Here is a 26829-nt window from a genome sequence, read left to right as displayed (position 1 = left end):
ATCTTGCCATTTTTAGAATACTAGTGGCTTCGACAACTCAAGAAAAATCAAAGGTTAAAATCAAAAACCCGTCGGATGAACAGTGACACACATGTCACTCCGCCTGAAAACTGGCGGATCGCCGAAGACAAGAACATAAATGTCGTCTACTCTGACTGTTTTATAACTCGTGAACGAAGTTGATTGGTTAAAATCCCTTCAACTCCAATTGATATTAAAAAATGATTGGACCAAAAAGTTTTACTATGAACATTTTTGGAAAGTGTCCGGTCCAATAAACATTTTATTAATTTATATTGTTAAGGTTAATTAGCATATAATTTGGAAGTAGGCTAATCTTGTCATCGATCTATTAAATAATATTATGTTGATAATACACTATAAGGTCTCAAGTTTGAATTTAATTCCATCTCGATTTTACATTTTTATCATAGTGAGCTTTCGTGTAACAGGTTTTTTCTAAAACAGGAGGTGATAAACTTGAACTATCCATACGATCGGGTACGTATGAGGTTATCCTGATAGCCGGATATAAACGTTGGTAGTAAAAAAACCGATAATTTCTCACAAAAATAAATAAGAACCAAACGAAAATATATATAAATTCAAGAAATTAGTATTTGATTAATATTAAAATCATTTTAACACATATATATATTTTCACGTATCTATCTATCTATCTTTGCTGCTCCATCATTCTCGTGAAGTCTTCAAAGCAAACAAACCCATCTCCATTTCTATCCACACTTCTTATCATACGCTTACAATCCTCCAACGTGCACCGTCCATCACCAATCACTTTAAACACCTCAAACAACTCGTCCGCGGTGACCCGTCCGTCACGGTCCGTATCAAAGAACTCAAAGGCGCCCTTCAACTCATCATCACACGCAGGAGGACCAAACGCGGAGCTTATCGCACTAAACTCCTCTAAACTGATGGTCCCGTCACCGTCCGCATCGATCTCATCGATGATCAGACTCAGTTCGTCCGAACTGATGGGTTCGGATCCCCCGATCCGAGTTAACAGGTTGGTTAACTCGGATCGGGTGATCCGTCCGTCGCCGTCGGCGTCCAGCATACGAAAGGCTTGGATTAGTTCGTACTGGACGTCAAGGGCGACGGAAGAGCGTGGTAATACGCTTGTAGGCGTTGCGGGTATGTTGGATACGGATTTGCGGTGGTGAGAGGAGTCTAGAGAGGAAGAGGAGGAGGATGATGATGTGTGAGTTTTTGATCTGAAGAAGTTTACCTTTGTAGACAGTTTCATTATTATTATTATTATTATTAGAAGAAGAAGGTGTTATTGTTATGATAATAATATTGATGATAAATTGATAATAATAATAATAAGGGTGGGAATGGGATGGAAGGAGGGAGGAAGAAGGGGGTGGTTATATGGAGGGAGGAAAGGTGAGGCATAGTGAGCTTCCTGGAAGCTTCATTATGAGTAATGATGGATTATTTATAGGTATGAAAGTGGGCAAGTGGGCGGTTTGTTCTTTTTCAACATTATTACTTAATTGATTGATTAATGAGTTGGGTGATAAAAATCTAGCATATGGTTTGTGGCCGACGTGTGGTGTTGTTTGTGGCTTAAAACTAGTGGTGTAAACGAGTTGGGTTGTTCGTTAGCTACTTGATATCAGATTAATAAAAAACAACTTAATACAGCTAAGGGGTATGTATATACCCTTCAACACCATTTCTCTAATTCGCCATGTATGTGCAACGTCAGTTTTTCCCTTATCATTCAACATCACTCTTCAAAAAAAGAATGCATCATTCTCTATCATTTTCCATCATTTCATTATTTAATAATAAAAAGAATTAAAAAAGTTAAGAAACGGAAAATAAAAAAATTGATTGGTTAATGGATGAGTGACGCTACTGACAGTGGTCAGTACACTTAGGTCACGCATGACCATTTTATAGGGGGGGCGATGTTCTAGGGAGACCCCTCGCGTGAGGGGTGTCATGTAGGCAGACACGTAGGACCGGTGGGCTTTCCCACTCGAGTTAGTGTGTTTTTATTGTGCCCTAGCTCGAGTTAGTGTGTTTTTAAGTTTTCACCATTTTGAACTTCTATGTGTTAATTTCACACCACACATGAGCCGCACTTTGGCTCGTTTAAGACTATATGGTTCTGCACGTGAGCTCGAGCCAAGATGGTGTTGACGAGGTGGTTGCGACTACGAGATGGAGTTGGCGATGGGTATGAGGTGGTGTTGCCCGTGGAGGAGATGAAAGCTATATAGTGGTGGTGATAGCGGCGATGATCGTGGATGTGGCGGAGTGACGACAACAACAACGGTGGCATCAGTGGCCTGCATGAACTCATATATAAATTACGTTTGTCTAAGACAACCCATTATTCTATAAAATGAGTCATAATTGTCGCTTATACTCTTTATTTGGACGACCAACTCACGCCACCTTTAAGATGCCCGCAAATCTAAACCAATGTGACAATGGTGGAACTAGATGGCCCTCCAACACGGAATTTTTTTTACTTTTTATATATAAACTTTGAGTTTTTATATTTACTCTCTTGTTGTAGTCGATATAAAATGGGGCCTTATGATTACCCTCCACTAAGTTATGGTTCCGTCATCGGAAAGTAACACATTACTACATATCTTAATATCATAGGACCGGTATCTTGAGCAAAGTAACAAATCTACTACATATCTTAATACCACTATGGATGAACATATGTGTACTAATCACTACATATCATAAGTTCTATTTCTACCTCAGTAATTGGCAATTTTCACACATAAGACTAGTATCCTCAAACAGTTGAAGAGGAACACCTTTACTACACGTCTAATTAAAACCGTTAGACTGCAAACCATTTAATGTCACCTATAAATAATACATATTTATACATGTAGTTCTAGCAAGCTCTATCAATTTGGATATTACTAGTTGCTTGCTATACGCTTCTTCCTATTACGGGATATTTAGAATGACAATTTAGGGGAAGATTAAATAATTTAATTGTCGGTAAACACATATAATTTAATTTAATTTGTTGTCCACTTACCTGTCTCTCTATTGTAACTATATTTTTTTTAGTTAAATAAGTTTAAAAGTAAACACATATTAGCGTATAAAAGTAATGAAACTTGACAAATCATACAAAAAGTGATTATATTGTCGTTTATGAAGGGAAACATTGTATACAATTTTATGGGGAGCATAAAGGCTACAGCCATACACAATATCTAAACATTGTAACATGTTTGCATCTTTCCTGTTGAATATATAAATCATGTTTTTTCTTTCTAGAATATTATAAAGATTAACATCTAAATTTTATAAATCCATATTGAACAACTGGATGCAATTTAGGATCATAATTTATAACAAGTGAACGGGATATGGGCCTCTTTAAGTTGACTAGTAAATAACATTATTTTGTCTATTCTTCTGAATATCATAAATAATTGATATGTATATATGATTGCAACTGTTATATAAAAATAAAATAATATATAACATAATAATAACAATGGTATTAGAATAATTTAATTATTATATGTGACTTTGGAGTCCAACATCAACGCTCACTCGAGGGGGAAATGGAGTATGAGGCGGGCTTGTATGAAGACGAGGTCAATCAAAGACACACTCAACCAATGACCGATGAAGAAGCCGCGTACGACGATTACCTAAGGAATAGCTCGGGATCGGGTAGCGAAGAAAATTAGTTAAAGAAACAGCAAACATGGAGGCAAATAATGAGTAAGAAACAGCAAGTTGTTCATGTAATCGTGTTTAAGCATTCTTTAATGTTTGTATTTTTGAGTTACGAATATGCGATAACGATTTAATGTTTGTATTTTTAATGTAAAAACTATAAATGAAAGTTATGTGTTTTTAATCTTCCAAGCAAAGAACCCTAACAACGAAAGCAAAGAATGGCTTCGGTCAGTCCGTTTTGCCTTGTAGTTACCGGTTTGCCTTGTAGTTACCGGTTTGTTTATACTGTGAAAAAATAATTGTTATTTAAAAAAAAATAATAATAAATAAAAATAAAAAAAACCGGTTAACCTAAAAACCGGTTATTAAAAAACCGGTTAATAAAAAAACCGGTTTATTTGGCCCATTAGAGATACTATATTACCCATTAATAAAAACTTTGGGCAACTTCCAACCTGCCTAAACGACCCATTAATATGCTCAATTACATTGTCCTTTCATTTATGTTCGTTTATACTAGTTAACGAACGAGCATACGAACATACACAAGAAAAGTCCATTCGTTTCATTATTCGTGTTCGATCATTTGTCGGTTAAAATTAAACAAACAAACACAAACATGCTCTGTTCGTGTTTGTTCGGTTCATTTACAAGCCTACAAAAATTCCATCAAGATATATAAATTAAAACAATAAAGATTAAAACTTGAAACAATAAACTGATTCCGAGTTGCAAATTAAGCATAAGTTCATAATTCTTATGCCCTTTTGAGATTGTTTCACCTTGTTTCTTGACCACATTTGGAATCCTAATTGGGCTTCCATCAGATAATGTTATTAACGATGCATCATCTATAGATTTCATGTTTTTATCATTATCATCCAACATACTCATTTTATTTAGACATAATTACAAATTTTGTCCTTTAAACAAAGCCAATTTACGGTTTGTGTCCTTTTTTTAGTTTCTTTGCAGACGGTATCCTTTAAACATTATTTTCATACACATTATGTCCTTTACGCTAACTGGGTTAGAAAAGTTCAGTTAAATACCCTCACGTGAGGTGCATGTGAGGGCATATTGGTCTTTTCAACGAACTGGTACAAATATATTATTGTAAAAATAAATAATATATATTAAAATGATTCTCTCTCTCTCTTCCCATCCTCTCTCTCTCTCTCTCTCCACACCAACACCACCACTTCTTCTTAAATCCGGCACCATCTCCTGGAAACAAGCCGATGAGGCCATTCCGCTCCGGCGAGGAAGACGACAACACCATCTCCGGTCTTCGTCTCCGGCGAGGAAGACGGCAGCACCATCTCCGGTCTTCTTCTCCGGCGAGGAAGACGACAGGATTCTTAACCCTAATTAACAACAACCATCCATCTTGTTCGCTAGATCTGGGACGTTTTTTCTCTCCACTAGATCTAGGACAAATCGAAACCCTAATTCCTACTGCTTGTTCTTCTTATAATACGTGTGTGGGTGATTATTTGCCATGGCTATTCAAAACAGCGGTGGTGGATGGGTTGGAGGTGGCCGGATCCGGTGGTGGTGGAGGTAGAGGCGAAAGATTCCGGTGGTGGTGGTGGTGGTGGCCGGATCCGATTGGGGGTTTTGGGTATGGGTGGGTCAGGTGAATTGGGTTTTCGGATACGGGTTTTGGAAGAGGATGGGTCGGGTTCGGGTGATGGGGATTGTTTGCGTTTGTGAACGGAAAATGTGGCGGCGGTTTGTGAGATGGAAAGGAGGTGGTGGAGGAGGGGGGTGGTGGTGGTTGGAGATGGGTGGTTGACGGCGGCGGTGGGGAATTGGAAGTGATGATGATTGGTGGGGAATTGGAAGTGATGATGATTGGTGGGTTGAATGGAAAGAAGAGAGAAAGGAGGGGGTTGGTGTTATAAATGTGCAGGTATAGTTGAAAAGACCAATATGCCCTCACATGCGTCTCATGTGAGGGTATTTAATTGAGTTTTTCTAACCCAGTTAGCGTAAAGGACGTAACGTGTAGGAAAAAATTGTTTTTAGGACACCGCCTGCAAAGAAACTTAAAAAAGGACACGAACCGTAATTTGGCTTTTTTTAAAGGACAAAATTTGTAATTCTGTCTTTTATTAAACTCCTTATCAACATTTCCATCTAATCTCCCATCAACTGACAACCTTCGCGGTCTAACTGCAGGCTCGTTTCCTTTATACGACCTCCAAATCGCGAGTTTTTTTTGTGAGGGCAAAATGGGAACTTTATCTTGAGGTGAAATCTCACAATCTTTTAGATAAAATTCATAAACTTGTTGTGGATCATGTTCAACACCACAATCATCACTTTGTGACAATGTTAAATCTTGTTCTTCGGGATCTTTACTCCAAACACCGTTGTATTCACAATCGTCTGCAAACTTAAACGACCCGTCTGCACACCCCTAAAACGAGATCTCATCTAACACTACACAAATGTAAAAACAAGTAGTTTATAAACCTAAATCAACCAATAAACATACAACAAAATTAATCAAATTACTAAATTCCTAAACACACAAACAAACACTTCATTTCATTTCATCATAAATCACAAAACTCAACATACATTATAACAATATATCATCTAACCTTACACAAATGCAACAAATATCAGTTCCTAAACCTAAAACAGCTTATAAACATGCAACAAAATTAATCAAATTCTTAAATACACCAACAAACAAACACTTCATTTCATCATAAATCACATTATTCAACACACATAGTAACCAAAACTCATCTAACACCACACAAATGTAACGCATATCAGTTTATAAACTTAAGACAACCTATAAAATCAAACAAATTCATAAAATACACAAACAAATAAACAAACACTTCATTTCATCATAAATCACATTATTCAACACACATAGTAACCAAAACTCATCTAACACCACACAAATGTAACGCATATCAGTTTATAAACTTAAGACAACCTATAAAATCAAACAAATTCATAAAATACACAAACAAATAAACAAACACTTCATTTCATCATAAATCACATTATTCAACACACACAGTAACCAAAACTCATCTAACACTAGACAAATGTAACACATATCAGTTTATAAACTTAAGACAACCTATAAAATCAAACAAATTCATAAAATACACAAACAAATAAACAAACACTTCATTTCATCATAAATCACATTATTCAACACACACAGTAACCAAAACTCATCTAACACTAGACAAATGTAACACATATCAGTTTATAAACTTAAGACAACCTATAAAATCAAACAAATTCATAAAATACACAAACAAATAAACAAACACTTCATTTCATCATAAATCACATTATTCAACACACACAGTAACCAAAACTCATCTAACACTAGACAAATGTAACACATATCAGTTTATAAACTTAAGACAACCTATAAAATCAAACAAATTCATCCCACCTACCAGTTACACACCCACCCACACAAATCAAGATCTCAATTTACCACCAGTCACCACTACTGATTTTTCAAACACTTTATTCCAACCCTCTCTAGGTGATGGCGTTTGGGTGGCGGCGGCGATCACACTTGCAGAGACGTCGCTGACTCGGGGTGGGTGGAAGGAAACAAAGCGGCATCGGCGAATTAGTGGATTTAGGGTGGGGATAGGTGTTTGCAGGTGGTAGGTGGTTGCAGGTGGTGATACGGTGGTGACAGGTGGTGGAATCGGTGGGGGTACGTGGTGATACGGTGACGGTATTGGAAATTACACCTGATTTATAGATAACATATGTTTTTTTTATTTGATAAATTGTCTTTCTAATAAAATAGTTAAATTGACTAATATGCTCTCATGTTATTTAACGAGAAAAATTAACAGGGTTAGGGTCAACAGACAAACACTGTTTGATTTGGAAACGTAAAGGACAAAACAAGTTACTTTTAAAGATAAAGAACACTCAGTGAAATTTGGTACAAACAGAAAGGATCATTTCTGTATTTCTGTCTTTGAAATAAGGCACTTCCATAGCTATGAAACCGGTATAATAGATAACTTGATTACTCAAAACATGCATACCCATACCATTTGATTTTGATTTATTTTTATTTCTTATCATTGGGTAACAAAATGATCGATTATTAATCAACTAAAACTTTATATTTTATATTTTTAATTTCTTTGGTTAATAAAATTATATGAAAATTAGAATTATAAGAAATTACTTAAGAATCCACAGACATTTAAGCATTATACACACTTCAGTATGAGACTAACATTACCAATACCCGAACTTATAACCATCCTAAAAGCATTATACGAGATCAAATGAATATTTTTCTAGAAGAACATAGAACATTCAATAAAATTACTTTGTGAAACAATTATTATTGTATGATAGGGACATGCATCACATGTGGAAGAGTAATGCATTGATACTCCAATCTGATTTGCTGGATACCAATCATAAAACAATCATTCATGTCCTACATACAATTCATTGCTTACTATACCTACTCCGAGTCAACTCAGACCTATTGCGAGTCAACTCAACCAGGCCAACTCGGTGCTTAAACCTTCACATCAACACCAGTGTTATGATCATTACCATCTTCATTATCACCATAATCATCTACTTGACCGCATTCCGAATTCGAGCTCACATCCATATCCTGCTCGGGCGAGTCAAGCTGCACACACTCAGCAACCGAGTCACACGGTGAGTTGAATCCCGAGTCATAGCTTCTATTCGACGGTGTCAAGTCTCCTTTCTTCACCACATTAAACACAATCCCGTTATGTATCCTCTCCGGCTGAAGCAAATCGCCTGTCGCCACTGTGATGCTACCACTACCACTACTGCCACCAGTATGAACCCTTTGATCGCCTTAGGGATCTAAATTTCTCTCGGGCGGGACCACCCGCAAATTCTGGAAACTCCTAATTGACTTGTTCATTTTGGACTCGTTATCGAGGTTCTGAACAAACTCAACGAACTGATCCGCAGAAGTCGTTCGCATCAACGGGCCGCCAGATCGCGTCCACGAATTCAACTATGCGGTCTCCGACTTGCTATCGCTGCCGTCATGTACCCGACTGTGGTGCCGCCAGTTCCGGCCACCGTAGTGGAGTGACGTGTCGTCGACTAAATCTTCTTCTAACGAACCCGTTGAATTCTATCGAGCTATACAGTTCCAAGACGGGATTCGTTTCGAAGCGTTAAACCGGACCGTGTTTGGTCCACCGTGTGAGGCTGCAGCCGCACGTTCTGCACTTCGTTTTAGTCGACGCATGTGGTTTAGAATCGCGACACACTCGTCGAGTGCGAGCTCAATTCCACAGTTGGCTTTTATGGCTGAAAGCTTCTCCCATGTGCATCTTCGGCCTTGATTGGCGGCTTTTTGAAGTTCTATATGAGATGGGTTTTGTATGATCTTCGAGTACTGCCAACAGAAACAAAACAAACAATTAAATCATAACCGAATAACTGAATCTTAACCGGAAAAACAAACTGAAACAACCTAACCAATAGAGAAACTGATGTTTCGGTTATGAGTATTTTGACAACCGACATTTTATGGTTCGGTTATGGTTACATGTGTAAAAATAACCGAATAAAATGAGCCGACATTAAAGCCAACCTTATTTTTTATGGTTTATAAATAATACGTTATATATTAGAAAAGTTTTGTTATAAGTTATAACTTCTTATAATAACAAATGACTTGTTTTTTCTTATTTATAAATTAAAAGAATTGCCAGAATTTATTTGATCCAAAATACAACTTAATTTCTTAATTGAAATAGTTTGAATTCACCGATAGTTATCCGAATTAACTGAACCATCTTTTCTAGTAACCAAATCAACCAAACCACTTATAACAGACCGATAAGTTATAAAAACTTAAAAGAAGAAACATCTTATAATTTCAGTTTTAGCCCATAACCTACCTGACCAATGAAACCTTAACTTTCTAACAAACAACTGGAACAATATTAAATATCGCACAATAACTCACCTGAGCTAAGGTTGCAGGCATAACAACAGTAACATCACCCTCCCAATCTTGCGCAAACAGCTTTGCAAGTCCTCCTAACGGAAACCCGAGTTCCAGAATCTGATTGCATCTGTGCTTCACTTCCATTTCAACAAGATGTGCAAGCTGCAACAACATCCATATAACATATAAGAAAACAAAAACAAAAAAGATTCAAACTTATGTACTAAAACATACCTTTGCAGCAAAATTACCACCATAAGCTCTCACAAACTCTTTAAACCTAAGTAACGGTGCAATATGCGGGTTCGCTTGACTCACAATAAAATGATTCACATTAAACAGCTCTTTCAACTGAATCATTGGCAAATCTATCTCCAAACTCCCATCCCGCCACCGCCTAGTCGATGCACCACTCGCTTCTTCCGGCCCCACTGAAAAGGTGGGTGGTACGGTACAATCTCACCACTTCTATCTTTTGCCATAAGTTCTTGAGCTTCAAAAAGGCCCGGGAACGCACACGAAGCAGTAACCGCACTCCATATAACCACGTGAGGTGAAGTCAAGTAGTTCAAACATCTTGGTGGCTCGTGTTTACGTGGCGAGCATACGGTTATCCCAAGAACCCGGCCCGTCATATCATAAGCTTCTTGAAATGAGGTTGTTTGTTAAGTTTCTTAACAAAACTTGTAAATGTCTAATATCATGAAGCGCTCCTTGTGTCATAACACGTTTGAAAACGTTAAAGATCCCGCCCATTTGATCGAAGAACTGCAACGAGTGCCACGAATCCTCGAAGAAACTTTGAAGCTCGGGCCACGATCGCGTCGCCGCGACGCGCTAAGAATTGTAGTTCTCGCAGCGCGCTAAGAACGGTAGTTCTTCCCGCGACGCGCTAAGAATTGTAGTTCTTTTCGCAGCGCGCTAAGAACGGTAGTTCTTCCCGCGGCGCGCTAAGAATGGTAATTCTTCCCGCGGCGCGCTAAGGATAATAGTTCTTCCCGCGGCGCGCTAAGGTTTGTTCTGTCAGCCTTCGCCCTCGCGCGTGCGCTCGAGCCTTCTCGCGCTAAACCCTTTGAGTTTTCTTCTGTTTAATCTAGCCGTTTACTTTTGTGATGTCTTATCTTCTGTGCTGTTGACCTGACCTATCTTATGTCTGAAAAGTTACTTTCGGCGCAGCATGCGCACCAACCCCATTGGTTGACAGAAAAAGTGACTGACATTATCTTTGGAGATCTGCTTTTCCATGCTTGACCAGTACCTTTATCTGACCTGCCCATGCCTGTTTACTGTTACCTGTCAGCTTTTCCTTATTTCCTGCAGCTGCCATATCTTTTGCTTTTGGAATCTTTTGCTTTTTGAGATCTTTTCCCCTTTTCTAGGGATTGTGTTCCCTAGGGTTTCCCTATAAATAATAATGTTATTTTCCTAACACTACACACACAAACACTTATTTTAACATCCTCCTTGATCTCTCTGCCGCCTCCCTCTCTGCCTCCGTCTTCCTCCCTGTTCTGCCCTGTTTTCCGGTAATATATTATATATAATAATTTACTTATTAATTATGCTAACTTATAATCAAGACTTAAAGCAAATCGTTAAAACAATAATCTTTAATTATAGGTTAACTTGTGCTTGTTTAAAGTTGGTTCTTGCTTTATCTTACACCGCATCGTTTATCAAGTGAGTAATCTCGTACCTAATCCCTTTTTATTTTAATGTTTTGGGATGTTCATGTGTTCGTACAAACTTAGAGTCTTAAACTTGTTTATGAACTTTAGTCGCGCAGTATCCCATGTGTTGAGGATGTAGACTTGGCTGTTTATTTGTATGTGTGGATCATTAACCGTCTTGTCGGTCTATTCCGCAGTTCTCATGGTACCATTAGATGAACACGGGAGAACAATCGTTTATGATTTTCTCTTTTGTTTACACTTGCACAGTCTTTCTTGTTTGTGAGCTCAATTGTGAGCACTGGCAGTCTATGAATCTTAGAGTTGGTCCCGATCAGATTACACCCTTGTTGAAAACCAGACATACACATGTTGCGCGCAGATTTATTGTTATCTATGTATTGTATTAAACTTGATTTCTCACCAACACGCAAGTGTTTGACGTTTTATTTTAACACATGTTCAGGTTTGCTGTAGCTACATTTGGAGCTTGTGGACACGTAGGACGTTTTTACTTTTGGACCTAGATTAAAATGTATCAAGACAAGTTATTGTTGTTCGAATATTTTGCCTTATAATATATTGAATTATGTTGCTTTATGTTATCTTGTGTCTACTTTGCGCGTGCGCGAATGAATGTATTTATTAAATATTGACACCCAATAGTGTCACGAGTAATGAAACAATATGTGGCGCCCCGATGTATAATCCGCCTTTGGTCGGGGTGTTACAGATTGGTATCAGAGCTCGTTGACTTTAGGATAGGTGGTTAGACGTAACGGCCTAGAATACCTAAGAGTCCCTTCTCGCGCATGAGAGAAATCTCATGTTTGCGCGCTTATTGTTAATTACTCGTTGTTTATAAATATGCTCGCGCTTGCGCAGTATATGATTTTATGATTTATTTCGCGATATTTCGATTTTTGTTGAATTTCGATTTTTTTATTGATTTTTCTTACATATTCGTTTGTTGGATTTGAAAATCCGAAAAGTCATGGTGATGCATGAATAGTTGATTTTCAATTTCCATTTACGATTATGTTCTGAGGTTGGAAACTTGAAAAGTCATGGTGATACATGAATTGTCAACCTCCAATACTCATTTTCTTGTATATTTTATATTGAGGATTGAAAAGTCATGGTGATACATGAATCGTCAATCTCCAATACTCGTTTGCTCGTATATTTTAAATTGGGAATTCGGAAAGTCATGGTGATACATGAATTGTCGATTCTTGATTCGAATTTGTTACCTTTATTAAGTCTGCATTTAGGGTCATTTATTTTACTTTAACTTTTGACAGTAACTGACTCCGCGAAACCAAGCTTTATAAGGTTATACTTTGCGCTAAAACCAAGATATTAACTAAAATTAAAACTTTTATAGAATGCCTCCGCTATCTCGTCGCCATCAGAGGAGAGAAGCCTCGCGCAGACGATCGCAGCAACGTTCCCAGGAAATGGCCGCCGCAATAGCCCAAGCTTTGAGCCAAAACAATACCTCCAGTTATAACATTAAGTCCTTTAACGCGGGTAACCCTCCAAAGTTCACAGGTCTTGAAGGAGCCACCGTGATGCTCCAGTGGCTTGAGAAAATAGAAAACACTTTCCTCCACACCCAATGCCCCTCAGACAGACGAACCCTATATGCTTCTAGTGTCCTGGAATCTAGAGCGCTTACATGGTGGAATGGAGTAGCTCATGCGCGTGGCGCAGAAGCTGCTTCTAGCATGACATGGGAGGAATTCAAGGAAATTCTGACGCGAGAATTCTGCCCTCCCAACGAAGTTAAGCGCCTGGAGGAGGAATTTTGGAATCTTAAGCAATACAGCGGTGAAGCGCGCGAGTACGCGACGCGTTTCCATGAACTAAGCCTGCTTGTCCCTCACCTTGTTACCCCTTCCCGCCGAGCCATCGAGAAATTCCTTGGGGGTCTCCCCATGGAAATTCAAGATTCTGTATGGGCCAGAAACCCAGTAACCCTCTCTGACGCCATCGAGTTGGCCGCTGTGCTCAGCGACAACCATGTCAGAGCAGGAACCCTGTTCCTGCGGGGAACTGAGAAGACCAAACCCACCAAGACTGCCCCTGAACCAACAGAAACCAAACCAGAACCCTCAAACCGTAACAACCCGAAGCGTAGGCGCAGACAAGTTTATGCGCTTACCAGCCCGCCCATTGTCCAGCAACCCATCTACCAACCTCCAGTTTACGCGCCTAACCCACTGTCAGCTTACCCAACTCCCCCTATAGCCCACAACTATGCCCTAACCAATCCCGTACTCCCTGCCCCGCCAACTAAGAAACCTTACACAGGAAACCACCCCTTTTGCCCAACCTGTAGATTTCACCACCCAACCCAAACCCCGTGTCGACTTTGTCACCGATGTGGCCGCGCTGGTCACATGGCGGAAAACTGTAGAGTTCTTCCCGCCAATCCAATTACGCCAACACCACCAGTCTACCCGCAGAACCCACAACCAACCTACCAAAACCCACGACCCAGATCGTGCTTCAACTGCGGTGATCCCAGTCATTTCCGGAACGCGTGCCCGAGACTACAAGTTCAGATTACGCAAGCGAATCCGGTGAACCAGATTTCGAACCAAGTGACGCGTGGCCGAGCTTTTAACATAACCGCGCACCAAGCGCAAGCGAATAATGACGTAGTTAATGGTACATTTTTGCTTAACGGATTTTATGCTTCTGTACTTTTTGATACTAGCGCCGATCGAAGTTTTATTTCTCGCGCGTTTGAGCAGAAGCTTGCGCGACCGCGCAGCGATTTAAAAGAAAATTTTTCAGTTGAATTGGCTAATGGTGAAACTGTTTTAATTAACTCCGTGATTAAAAATTGCACGCTTAACCTTAACGAAAACGATTTTCTAATCGACCTCATCCCCATGCCTCTTGGAAGTTTTGATGTTATTATTGGTATGGACTGGCTCTCGAATAATCGCGCCGAAGTTATTTGCGCCAAGAAGATGATTCGCATACCTCGAGAAAATGGTGATCTTCACATCTACGGCGAAAAACCCTCCAGTGGTCTTAAACTTATGTCTTGCGCCGAAGCCCGACGGCTCATGCGGAAAAAGTGTATTGCCTTTTTAGCCCATGTGGTTAAACCCGATGAAGGAAAGAAGAAGCTTCGCGTTATCCCTGTTGTGCGTGATTTCCCTGAAGTTTTTCCTGATGATCTTCCTGGTATCCCTCCCGCTCGTGAAGTCGAGTTCCGTATTGATCTTGTCCCTGGTGCTTCTCCCGTAGCTAAATCTCCTTACCGTCTTGCACCCGCTGAGATGCAAGAATTAGCAAGCCAACTTCAAGAGTTGACCGCTAAAGGATTCATTCGCCCTAGCTCTTCGCCCTGGGGTGCTCCGGTGTTGTTCGTTAAAAAGAAAGATGGATCGTTTCGCATGTGTATTGATTACCGCGAGTTGAACAAACTCACCATTAAGAACCGGTATCCCTTACCGCGTATTGACGACCTCTTTGATCAACTCCAAGGTGCCTCTTGTTTTTCCAAGATTGATCTCCGCTCTGGCTATCACCAGTTGCGCATCCGCGATGAAGATGTTCCGAAGACTGCTTTTCGAACTCGTTATGGCCATTTTGAATTCTTGGTCATGTCCTTCGGTTTAAGTAACGCACCCGCCGTTTTCATGGATCTAATGAATCGGGTGTGTAGGCCTTTCTTGGATAAATTCGTGATTGTGTTTATCGATGACGTTCTGATTTATTCTAAGACCAAGGCCGAGCATGAGCAACATCTTCGGTTGGTATTGCAAAAGCTTAGAGCCGAGCAGCTCTTTGCCAAGCTCTCCAAGTGTGAATTCTGGTCGGATGAAGTACAGTTTCTTGGCCATGTTGTTAACAAGATGGGTATTCATGTCGACCCATCCAAAATTGAAGCAATCAAGAACTGGATTACGCCATCCACTCCTACCGAGATCCGTTCCTTTCTGGGCTTAGCTGGTTATTACCGGCGCTTCATTTCGAACTTCTCGAAGATCGCTTTGCCTTTAACAGCTCTAACGCACAAAGGTAAACCGTATATTTGGGGCTCGAAGCAAGAAGAAGCCTTTCTGACGCTCAAGCGTTTGTTGTGTGAAGCTCCTGTCCTTGCGTTACCTGAGGGTAATGATGATTTTGTCGTGTATTGCGATGCATCCAACCAAGGTCTCGGTTGTGTTCTTATGCAACGAGGCAAGGTTATCGCTTACGCATCAAGGCAACTCAAGGTTCATGAAAAGAATTATACAACTCACGACCTCGAACTAGGCGCAGTGGTATTTGCCTTGAAGATCTGGAGACACTACCTTTATGGTACTAAGTGTATCCTCTACACTGACCATAAAAGCCTTCAGCATATCTTTGATCAAAAGGAACTCAACATGAGGCAACGCCGATGGAACGAACTCATCAGCGATTACGATTGTGAGATCCGGTATCATCCTGGTAAGGCTAATGTGGTAGCCGATGCGCTCAGCCGAAAACCCAGCCAGCTTAACTGTATCTTGCCGCGCACGCAGCTTCACTTCGCGCCGATCCAAAGCAACCTTGAATCGCGCATTCGTGACGTGCAGCGCGCATCCATCAGTAATGGTAACCTTCGCGCCGAGTTAGCGTGTGGCGCGGAAGCTCATTTTGTCCCTAATCTGAGTGGAATTCTCTGCTATCTCAATCGCATCTGGATTCCCTTTGATGAGAATCTTCGCGCTGATATCCTGAGTGAAGCGCATAAATCTCGGTATTCTATTCATCCCGGCGCTGATAAGATGTACAAGGATTTGCGCATTACTTATTGGTGGCCCGGTATGAAAAAGGATATTGCTGTGTTCGTAGCTAGATGCCTGACTTGTTCTAAGGTAAAAGCTGAACATCAACGCCCATCTGGTTTGCTCGAACAACCAGAAATTCCTACGTGGAAATGGGAAGGTATAGCGATGGACTTTATTACCAAGTTACCTTTGACAGCAAGCAAACATGATAGCATTTGGGTAATAGTGGATCGTTTGACTAAATCTGCTCACTTTCTGCCCATTCGTGAAAACTACCGTGTTGAGCAACTCGCGCAGCTTTATGTCAAGGAAATTGTCTGCCGCCATGGTACTCCTTTGAGCATCATATCCGATCGCGATGGCCGTTTTATATCTCGCTTTTGGAAATCTCTCCAATCTGCGCAAGGAACTCGCTTGGACATGAGTACGGCATATCATCCCCAGACTGACGGTCAGTCTGAGCGAACTATTCAAACTCTTGAGGATATGCTCCGATCTTGTGTTCTTGATTTTGGAGGTAATTGGGATTCGCTGCCTTTGATCGAGTTCTCTTATAATAACAGCTATCATTCCAGTATTGGTATGGCCCCATTTGAAGCACTTTACGGTCGTAAGTGCCGCTCCCCGATTTGTTGGAGCGAAGTGGGTGAAGCTCAAATCACAGGACCCGAACTTGTTCAAGAGACAACCGATAAAATCGCCAAGATCCGTGATCATCTGCTGACTGCCAGAAGCCGACAGAAGGGTTACGCAAATTGCAGGCGAAAGCCTCTCGAATTTCAAGTTGGTGATCTTGTTCTCCTCAAAGTGTCGCCTTGGAAAGGTGTTGTCCGCTTTGGGAAGAAAGGTAAGCTTGCTCCTCGATATGTTGGACCATTTAAGATTCTCGCGCGTGTAGGAAAAGTTGCCTACAGACTTGACCTGCCGCCCGCGCTCAGTAATGTGCATCCAACGTTCCATGTTTCCAATCTCAAGAAGTGTTTAGCTGACGAGAACCTTCACATTCCACTTGATGAAGTTCAAGTTGATGAATCTATGCATTTCGTTGAGAAGCCTGTTGAGATTATGGATCGCGAGGTAAAGCAAACCAAGCGCAGTCGTATCCCTATTGTGAAAGTTCGCTGGGAGTCCAAGCGCGGAGCCGAGTTTACATGGGAAAGGGAAGATCAGATGAAGATCAAGTACCCGCACCTTTTCTCTGCGCAACCTACTTCGAGATAAATTTCGGGACGAAATTTCTTAAAGTAGGGGAGACTGTGACATCTGCCCCGATCCGACCCGACCCAGGTACCCGTTTCTCCGATCCGATCTCTTTCTTTTATGATTTAATATTTATTTATACTTATATTTTACTTTTAATAATAATAATATATTTTTCCTTCCCGCCTCTTTCTCTCTCTTTCTTTCCGCCTTCTTTCTCTCTTGTCGCCGTCCCGCCCTTAAGCCTTGAACCCCTTCTCTTATTTTTGTGTCCTTTGTTTCTTCCCGCCTAAGGTTGTCTGCGCAGCTCCACGCGCCAGACTCCTTGCAAGGAAGCCTGCGCGAAGACCTGTTGTTCCTGCGATACGCGAGGCGAACTGTTCTCGCAGCGCGCTAAGAATTGTAGTTCTTCTCGCAGAGCGCTAAGAACGGTAGTTCTTCCCGCGACGCGCTAAGAATTGTAGTTCCCGCAGCGCGCTAAGAACGGTAGTTCTTCCCGCGACGCGCTAAGAATTGTAGTTCTTTTCGCAGCGCGCTAAGAACGGTAGTTCTTCCCGCGGCGCGCTAAGAATGGTAATTCTTCCCGCGGCGCGCTAAGGATAATAGTTCTTCCCGCGGCGCGCTAAGGTTTGTTCTGTCAGCCTTCGCCCTCGCGCGTGCGCTCGAGCCTTCTCGCGCTAAACCCTTTGAGTTTTCTTCTGTTTAATCTAGCCGTTTACTTTTGTGATGTCTTATCTTCTGTGCTGTTGACCTGACCTATCTTATGTCTGAAAAGTTACTTTCGGCGCAGCATGCGCACCAACCCCATTGGTTGACAGAAAAAGTGACTGACATTATCTTTGGAGATCTGCTTTTCCATGCTTGACCAGTACCTTTATCTGACCTGCCCATGCCTGTTTACTGTTACCTGTCAGCTTTTCCTTATTTCCTGCAGCTGCCATATCTTTTGCTTTTGGAATCTTTTGCTTTTTGAGATCTTTTCCCCTTTTATAGGGATTGTGTTCCCTAGGGTTTCCCTATAAATAATAATGTTATTTTCCTAACACTACACACACAAACACTTATTTTAACCTCCTCCTTGATCTCTCTGCCGCCTCCCTCTCTGCCTCCGTCTTCCTCCCTGTTCTGCCCTGTTTTCCGGTAATATATTATATATAATAATTTACTTATTAATTATGCTAACTTATAATCAAGACTTAAAGCAAATCGTTAAAACAATAATCTTTAATTATAGGTTAACTTGTGCTTGTTTAAAGTTGGTTCTTGCTTTATCTTACACCGCATCGTTTATCAAGTGAGTAATCTCGTACCTAATCCCTTTTTATTTTAATGTTTTGGGATGTTCATGTGTTCGTACAAACTTAGAGTCTTAAACTTGTCTATGAACTTTAGTCGCGCAGTATCCCATGTGTTGAGGATGTAGACTTGGCTGTTTATTTGTATGTGTGGATCATTAACCGTCTTGTCGGTCTATTCCGCAGTTCTCATGGTACCATTAGATGAACACGGGAGAACAATCGTTTATGATTTTCTCTTTTGTTTACACTTGCACAGTCTTTCTTGTTTGTGAGCTCAATTGTGAGCACTGGCAGTCTATGAATCTTAGAGTTGGTCCCGATCAGATTACACCCTTGTTGAAAACCAGACATACACATGTTGCGCGCAGATTTATTGTTATCTATGTATTGTATTAAACTTGATTTCTCACCAACACGCAAGTGTTTGACGTTTTATTTTAACACATGTTCAGGTTTGCTGTAGCTACATTTGGAGCTTGTGGACACGTAGGACGTTTTTACTTTTGGACCTAGATTAAAATGTATCAAGACAAGTTATTGTTGTTCGAATATTTTGCCTTATAATATATTGAATTATGTTGCTTTATGTTATCTTGTGTCTACTTTGCGCGTGTTCGAATGAATGTATTTATTAAATATTGACACCCAATAGTGTCACGAGTAATGAAACAATATGTGGCGCCCCGATGTATAATCCGCCTTTGGTCGGGGTGTTACATCAGTTCCGTGATGACATTGTTTACACGTACCATACCCGATAAACACGTGTCCAACACCACGTAACGAGCATAATCCAACCTTGGTAAGCGCCCAACACCACGCGACACACAAGTAATCAACGTGAGTTACACACATGATGTCGGTTAAGCATTTTAATGCATGTAACATGCATTCAGGTGCCGGTTATGTGTGTTCAACTGTCAGTTACACTCGTACTGGCTTTGCACGAGTTACGTGCCCAATTTTGAGTTACGAACGCACCGTCATCGGGTTTGCGCACGTACTCCGCTGCATAGCGCGGGCACCTGACTAGTATTAAAATTATTTCTATTTTGGATTCAAGACGAGTCATGGACTATATTGTGTGTAGTTATTTGTAAATGAAACTTAAGTTATAAGTTATAGACATTGATATTTGAGCATAATTACGAGCAGTTTAGGCTTAATTAGCTCAAGCTCGGCTCGTTTTTATTAATTATCCAACTTTAGGCAAACTTTTTTCAAAGTTTAGTTAAGTAAGCTTCAATTCACGAGCTTTGTTTAATAATAGTAAGCATGAGGATTGGAACGACTGTTTTTATTTCTTACTGCAAAACTCCAAAAGGGAGTCAAAACGATATCGATGGATGATGTTTTCTATACATTGATTAACTTCTTAAAAATCTATTTTTGTTGAGATATTACTAGATTATTACGAAAGTATAAATATTTAAATGTCATAATTCAACTATCAAAATAGCAAATCGGGCATTTGAAAAATAAAGACAGGGTGTAGAGCGTAGCAGAGTGTAGCACATCAGTGATTAGACGTCACCACAATCATATTCATTCTTTTGTCTCTTTCTTTCAAATTATTTTTCTACTTGATTTTTTGAATTTTGTTCTGAGATTAAGGATGGCAACCTAAAACCGTCAACAAACCTGAAACATTTGGGACGAGTATGACACATGTATTTGGTTGTAGACTACATACTAGATTAGTTCTGGAATAAAAAATCATGTTGGTAGTCGGGTATGCGATTAATACATTTTATTTTATAATAAATATAAAATGTATGACTTGAATTCGAATTGCATATAAAATTTAAAATCATATATTTGTATTCAATTACTATATCGATTTCGAGCCAAATCGAACTCGAATAATTGAAAACCGAATCCGAACCTTTAAATTATTGAGTTCCTCGAGTCTGATCAAATAATGAACTCCCCTACGCCTAATACAACCCGATACAAACCAGTTATACCATTTTTAAGGCCAACCCGATACAACTAAAAAACCGGTTTTTAAAACATTCGTTTTATCGCAAATTCCAAACCTTAAAACCACGCTAGACCTCATCCAACATCCAAAATTCCAAATCACTTAAATTTGATTATATTCTTTGTTGGGCCAGGCCGACACCTGGGCCCAGATTCATAACCACTATTTTTCTACAGACGCCCTAATTAAAAAACATCTTTACTAACTTTAACTTAACAAAGCAAGCAATTAGAGCATTCTCTTCATACTTTCCATCCATAGCTCTATAATTACACTAAATAACACTATATTTCTCTCTTATGTTTAATTAAATAATACTTTTTATACATTTATTATTATAGTTTTCTCTTTATTCTACTCACAACCAATCCAACAAATATTATAAAATAGATAGGGACAAACAATGTTCCCCAAATTTATAAAAAATCACTGCATTTCTCCCTCCACCCTATAATTTACACTTACAATCACTTACAACCCCCCCTATAATTTGCAAACTCCCCACACATAATTATAGGGATGGGATGAGAATGCTCTTAGGATGGTCCAAAATCAAACGCCGAAATTTATACAGAATTACAGTACGTTATCATCTTTTTCTTCGGCATCTTCATCAATGGAGTCTTTAATCCTTAAACTCCACGAGATCACTTCCATCAATTGTATCTAAATCACGAGCTTGTGCCGAGCTTAAGCCCATTAAGACTTTTTCTCAAAACATATACGAATAATAAAAAGACTATATAATTAAATAATAAACGAACCAAGCCAAGATGAACTCAAACTTGAAAGAAATGTCTCGCGAGCTGAACTCGAGCTTTAGAAAAAGAGCTCGAAGTGCTTCGAACTTGAACTTGAGCTCAAGCTCTCAAAACCAGCCGAGCGCAAACTCAGTTGAGGCATTTCACATTAATCAAAACACTAGACCTCATTACACTTGGGCATAAAAACCTTTTCCAGACCCGCCCTGTGGGTACAAATCAGGATTCAGTTTCTCGAAAAAATCGTACCCGGAGCCGGTTCGAACTCTACTTAGTCAAATTCGGACCCGACCGAGCCAAAACCCGGACCATCCCAAAAACACTTCTTACTCGACCCATTTCTTAACTCTTTTTGTCCAAATAAGTTCCAGTTCCTGAAGAAAACCGACTTGCCGACCTCTACTTCTATATACCGAACCAGACCCACGTCTACCCGGCAGTGGCGAACATACAACCTTAGCAGGGGTAGCATCCGCTACCTCTCAACTTTTCGTGGTAGTGTAATTTTTTTTTTATTTTGTCGGTTTTTGTATTTCGCTACCCCTGACAAAATATTATGTTACCCTTGTTTGTTTAAAGTTCAGCCAAATTAAAAGTTCAAACCAATTAAAAACTCAATAAAAGTTTAAAGTCCAACCCAATTAAAACCCAATAACATGTTAACCATATTTGTTTTATTTGTTGTTTAGTTTAAAGTTTAAAATTTACTTTTTTACTGTATTTCATACAATATAAATAAAATAAAAATAGAAACACGATAATAAATAAATTTAAACACGTAAAATACATATTTCTTCTATTCGATATTTGAAAGCTTGAAATCGAACTTCCAGGTAAAAGTAAAGAATCCAAACAACCCCTTATATATACCTAGTCTACTGGAGATGAAGCCCAAGCCCAAGCCCAAGCCCAAGCCCAGTCCTATACTCTCCTCCACTATCCCATAAACTCATCACTAATCAAGTAACCATCTTTGCACGCCGAAATCTGCATACACACTCACACACTCCAAACCCCAAAACACGTCATCATCATTCTTCATCTATCAACGTCGTCGTCAATGGAGTCTCTAATCCTCAAACTCCACGAAATCTCCGCCGTCAAATTCGGCACATTCACTCTGAAGTCCGGCATCACGTCACCCATCTACATCGACCTGCGACTCATCGTATCCTACCCTTCACTCCTCAAACTCATCTCCGACACCATAATATCCACTCTACCCGCTTCCACCACTTATGACGTCATCTGCGGCGTACCCTACACTGCTCTACCCATCGCCACCGTCATCTCCACGAGCTCAGATGTTCCCATGTTAATGAGAAGGAAGGAGATCAAAGCCTACGGCACCTCCAAAGCAATCGAAGGGGCTTTCAAACCCAACGACACGTGTCTGATTGTCGAGGATTTGGTGACGTCGGGTACGTCTGTGCTTGAGACGGCGGCGCCGTTGAGAGAGGCTGGACTTAGGGTTAATGATGTCGTCGTCTTAATTGATCGAGAGCAAGGTGGGTTGGTTTTTTTATTATTATTAATTATTAATTTTTATTAATTGAATCGAACCGGGGCGAGCTCGAACTTAAACGACTTAGCGTTAACTTTATCGAGCTGAAAAATCAAGCTCGAGCTCGGCTCAAAGTGGGTTGGTTTTGACTTGGATATATATATATATATTTTTATTTTTAATTTTATGGTTAACAGATTATGTGTTGTTAATTTGGATGAGATTAAAATATTTTAAATGTCCGGTCTGTGGTATGGTTCGGTTTTGATTTTTAATTAAAACCGAAATATTGGTTTTGGTTAGGAACTTAAACGAGCTGGCTTGAACTCGGCTCGTTAAATTTATCTAACCAAATAATTTTTTTATTTTTAAATTTTTGTTTATTTTGTTTATTTACAAATATTGATAGAAAAAAGACAAAATATATAACTTTTAACATAAATTAATATATAATTTATAAACTAGAGAATTAATAACATTATTATATGTTTTATTTTTATTTTATTGTTATAATGTTTTAAAGCGAGTGACATAATATATGTATTATTTCTAATTTATTTGTATGCTATTATTGTTATATATTAAAATTAAGGTTTAATATAAACGAGCCAAGCCGAACCGGCTCCATTAGATTTGAGTTTTATTCAAGTCTAGCTTTTTTCGAGCAAGCCACAAACTTTTTGAACAGCCCTAGTTTTGGTTTGACTTGGTTTTGTGTTGTGTAGAAAACCAAAAATAACTGGATCAGAGAAACCGATTTGTTGAATCGTTTATGTTTTATAAACTTCGATATATGTTTTTTAGCAAAACCGAAAACTCAAAAAGTCAAAATCGAAAAAACGAAACCGAACTGTTTTGAAAATACAAAAAACTGAAACTTTGGTTTTCTGTTTGGTTGCGCTCACCTTTATATTGTAACCTTTATATGAATGAAATAATCAATTAGCTTTACCATCTTACAGGTGGGCGCGAGAATTTGGCAGCAAATGGGATTCAATTGCATTCGATGATAAAGCTTTCGGATATGGTTAAGGTTTTGAGAGAGAAGGGGAGGGTTGGTGAGGAGACGGAGCGAATGGTGCTTAAGTTTTTGGAGGAGAACAAGAAGGTGGCTCCGGTTAATGGTGCTCCGGCGGCTGCAAAAACTAGTTCTGGTAAAGTTAGGGTTTCGTTTGGGGAAAGGGCTGAGCTGGCAAAGAATCCTACTGGGAAGAAGTTGTTTGAAGTTATGGTGAAGAAAGAGAGTAATTTGTGTGTGTCTGCTGATGTGAATACTGCTTCTGAGTTGTTAGCACTTGCTGATAAGGTGAGTGGTTATGTTAATTTATTGATTTGGTTATAAGGTTTGTTTGTGTTTATTTGCCTAATTAATTAGTTTACATGATGATCTTATATTATAGAAAAAAGTAGGTAACAAGTTAGAAATACTGAAATAGTAATTTGACATATCGTTTTGGTTTTCTTGAGAAAAAAAGATTGTATATTTGGTTTTATTAAGAAAAAGATTGTATTTTTCTTGATAAAAAAAAGTAGGTAACAGGTTAGTAAAATAGTGTAAAACATATTGTTTTGGTGTTGTTTGAATTGGTTATAGTTCTGTCTGTTTTTTTGCCAAAATTGTTAATTTGTGATCTTATAGAAATTGAAACATGGTATGTTATTTTGAAAAACATTGTATTTTTGGTTTTCTTGAGAAAAAGGTTGTATTTTTCATCAGAAAGAAGTAGCTAACTGGTTAAAATTAATAATGTAACATATTGTTTTGTTTTTCTTAAGAAAAGGTTTGTATTTCTTTTGAGAAATACAACATATTTTTTTGTTTAAAAAAATGACTTTTTTTTTTGAAAAAGAGTGTGGGTTAGAAATAATTATGTAACGTTTTTTTTTGTGGTTATTTTTGAGTAAAAAGACTGTATTTTTCTTGTTAGTATTCTTGATTTTGTGGTTTAATTGTTGGTTATTGATTTATCATCCAGGTTGGACCAGAGATATGTATGCTGAAAACTCACGTGGACATATTGCCTGATTTTACACCTGATTTTGGATCCAAGCTTCGCGCGGTAATGTCTAAACTTTAAAGGATTCTGAGCTTTAATAACATGCTAAATCGTTGTATGCTGAAACTTTTCAAATTAGTTTGTAGTAATAACATGCAAACTAATAATAATAATATTTGTGTGTTTACATTTAATTCTACTGACATTTCTTGCATATATTCTCAAAGATTGCAGACAAACACAATTTCCTTATATTCGAAGACCGTAAATTTGCTGACATTGGCAACACGGTAACAATGCAATACGAAGGGTAAGTATGTTAATGTTAAAACAAACATGTAAAATGACCCAAATGCCCAAATCTAATGGACTCATTGTAACTTAATTTGCAGAGGTATTTTTCGTATATTGGAATGGGCAGATATAGTAAATTGTCACATTATTTCAGGCCCTGGAATCGTCGACGGTTTGAAACTAAAGGTGTGTTGACATGTTGAATTTTTCTGTTTTTTAGATTTTAAATAAAGGGGTTTGACCAATTTGTTGACTTTTAGGGTTTACCTCGCGGAAGGGGTCTACTTTTACTTGCAGAAATGAGTTCTGCTGGTAACTTTGCTAAGGACGATTACACAGCTGCAGCTGCAAAGATCGCAGAAGAACATTCTGATTTTGTCATCGGGTTTATCTCAGTTAACCCAGCCTCATGGCCCACAGGCCCGACTAACCCGGCTTTTATTCATGCGACTCCCGGTGTTCAGTTGGTTAAAGGTGGTGATGCATTGGGCCAGCAGTATAACACTCCAACTTCTGTAAGTTTATAAACTTTGACCATTTGAAGTCAATGTTTGACTTTTTGAAGCCTTTTGATTTATGAAAAGTTATTACTTGATTTTACTATTTTAGGTAATTGGCGAACGAGGAAGTGATATTATTATTGTGGGCCGTGGAATTATTAAAGCCGCTAACCCAGTTGATGCTGCTAGGGAGTATCGCGCGCAAGGCTGGAACGCGTATTTAGCCAGTTGCAAGTGAGTTGAGGGTGCTTTTTATATAAGTAACGGCATGTATCGGTTGTGATGGTTATGAACTTGTGTTGTGACTTGTCATCGAATTTGTGTGGTGGGAGCTTTCATTGCAAAAAGATGAATGGCTCATGTGATTTAGTGCTTCCAAGCAGGGTGTGGTTGGGCTCGGGTCGTTTAACTTGATACGAGTTTTGAGTTTTGCTTTTTCCGTGCTTTAGTTCGTAGGTAGTTTCTAAGTTCAAGCCTAGTTTTGAGTAATTTTTTAAGCTTGATCAAGTTTGAGTGGTTACAACTAATCATAGTTATCAAATGCGATAAGTGCTCGAAAGCGTTGAGGCTTTGCCTAGTGCCCAGAATAAAAGCGCAAAAAAAGCGCCCGATTTAAAAAAAAAACTCACTAAAAAACAAAATTTTGACTAAAGTAGAACATCTTAATAGGAAAACAAAGATTCATTCTTGAAACAATTTATAGTATTAGTCATCTTTACCATATTTGAGATATAAAATAATAATAGTTATATAAGAATATATTAAATTTTAATATATACTTATATAACTATTGATATTTTATATCTCAAATTATATAAACTATATATAACTATTGGTATTTTATATCTCAAATTATGGTAAAGATGACAAACTAAATACGAAACATCATATATTGTGTTATTTATAAAATCGTGCTCTGCTTTGTTTGTGATATGCAAAGCAATTGTTGTTCATTATATATATATAGAGAGAGAGAGAGAGGGAGGGAGAGAGGATGAATTTTAGGTAAGTTGATATATCAAATAAATTCTAGATTAAAAGAGAAAGTAACAAAAATAGGGAATTGCCGACTTTCCTCCAAAAATAGCGCCTTCAGTTATGGTAGGCGGTGGACCACCGATTTCGCCTAAAAAATCGCCTAGGCGTCAAAGC

The 26829-nt window shown here is 39.0% G+C and overlaps 1 protein-coding gene and 2 pseudogenes across 2 annotated transcripts; 1 reads left to right on the top strand and 2 right to left on the bottom strand.

Moving 5' to 3' along the window:
- Window positions 1-598: 598 nt before the first annotated feature.
- LOC143542807 (putative calcium-binding protein CML36 pseudogene) lies at window positions 599-1618 on the bottom strand (annotated as a pseudogene).
- A 6439-nt stretch (window positions 1619-8057) lies between these two features.
- LOC143542792 (triacylglycerol lipase SDP1-like) lies at window positions 8058-21278 on the bottom strand (annotated as a pseudogene). The gene is made up of 4 exons (XR_013136952.1): window positions 21207-21278; window positions 9923-10525; window positions 9707-9850; window positions 8058-9130 (listed from the first exon to the last, which is right to left on the bottom strand). The product of XR_013136952.1 is annotated as a triacylglycerol lipase SDP1-like (transcript).
- A 1015-nt stretch (window positions 21279-22293) lies between these two features.
- On the top strand, window positions 22294-25985 carry LOC143542819 (uridine 5'-monophosphate synthase-like). Its single transcript, XM_077035309.1, has 7 exons — window positions 22294-22890; window positions 23849-24192; window positions 24863-24946; window positions 25111-25193; window positions 25276-25363; window positions 25438-25692; window positions 25787-25985. Exons 1-7 carry the CDS (start codon window positions 22443-22445, stop codon window positions 25913-25915), a joined length of 1431 nt encoding a protein of 476 aa, XP_076891424.1. The 5' UTR covers window positions 22294-22442; the 3' UTR covers window positions 25916-25985.
- The last annotated feature ends 844 nt before the right edge of the window (window positions 25986-26829 follow it).

The sequence above is a fragment of the Bidens hawaiensis genome, unplaced genomic scaffold, assembly GCF_021521415.1.
Source record: "Bidens hawaiensis isolate Kalapana, Puna unplaced genomic scaffold, B.hawaiensis_p1.1 tig00012997_1, whole genome shotgun sequence".
NCBI lineage: Eukaryota > Viridiplantae > Streptophyta > Magnoliopsida > Asterales > Asteraceae > Bidens > Bidens hawaiensis.
The sequence above is the reverse complement of the archived record's forward strand: the minus strand, read 5'-3'. Positions and strand labels throughout refer to the sequence as shown.

What these genes read in the sequence shown, in the direction of transcription:
- LOC143542819 (XM_077035309.1), top strand. Translation starts at nt 22,443, where the DNA reads ATGGAGTCTCTAATCCTCAAACTCCACGAAATCTCCGCCGTCAAATTC. An exon ending in TTGGATCCAAGCTTCGCGCG is followed by an intron (nt 24,947 to 25,110) that starts GTAATGTCTAAA and finishes ATATTCTCAAAG; the next exon opens with ATTGCAGACAAACACAATTT. An exon ending in AGTATAACACTCCAACTTCT is followed by an intron (nt 25,693 to 25,786) that starts GTAAGTTTATAA and finishes TTACTATTTTAG; the next exon opens with GTAATTGGCGAACGAGGAAG.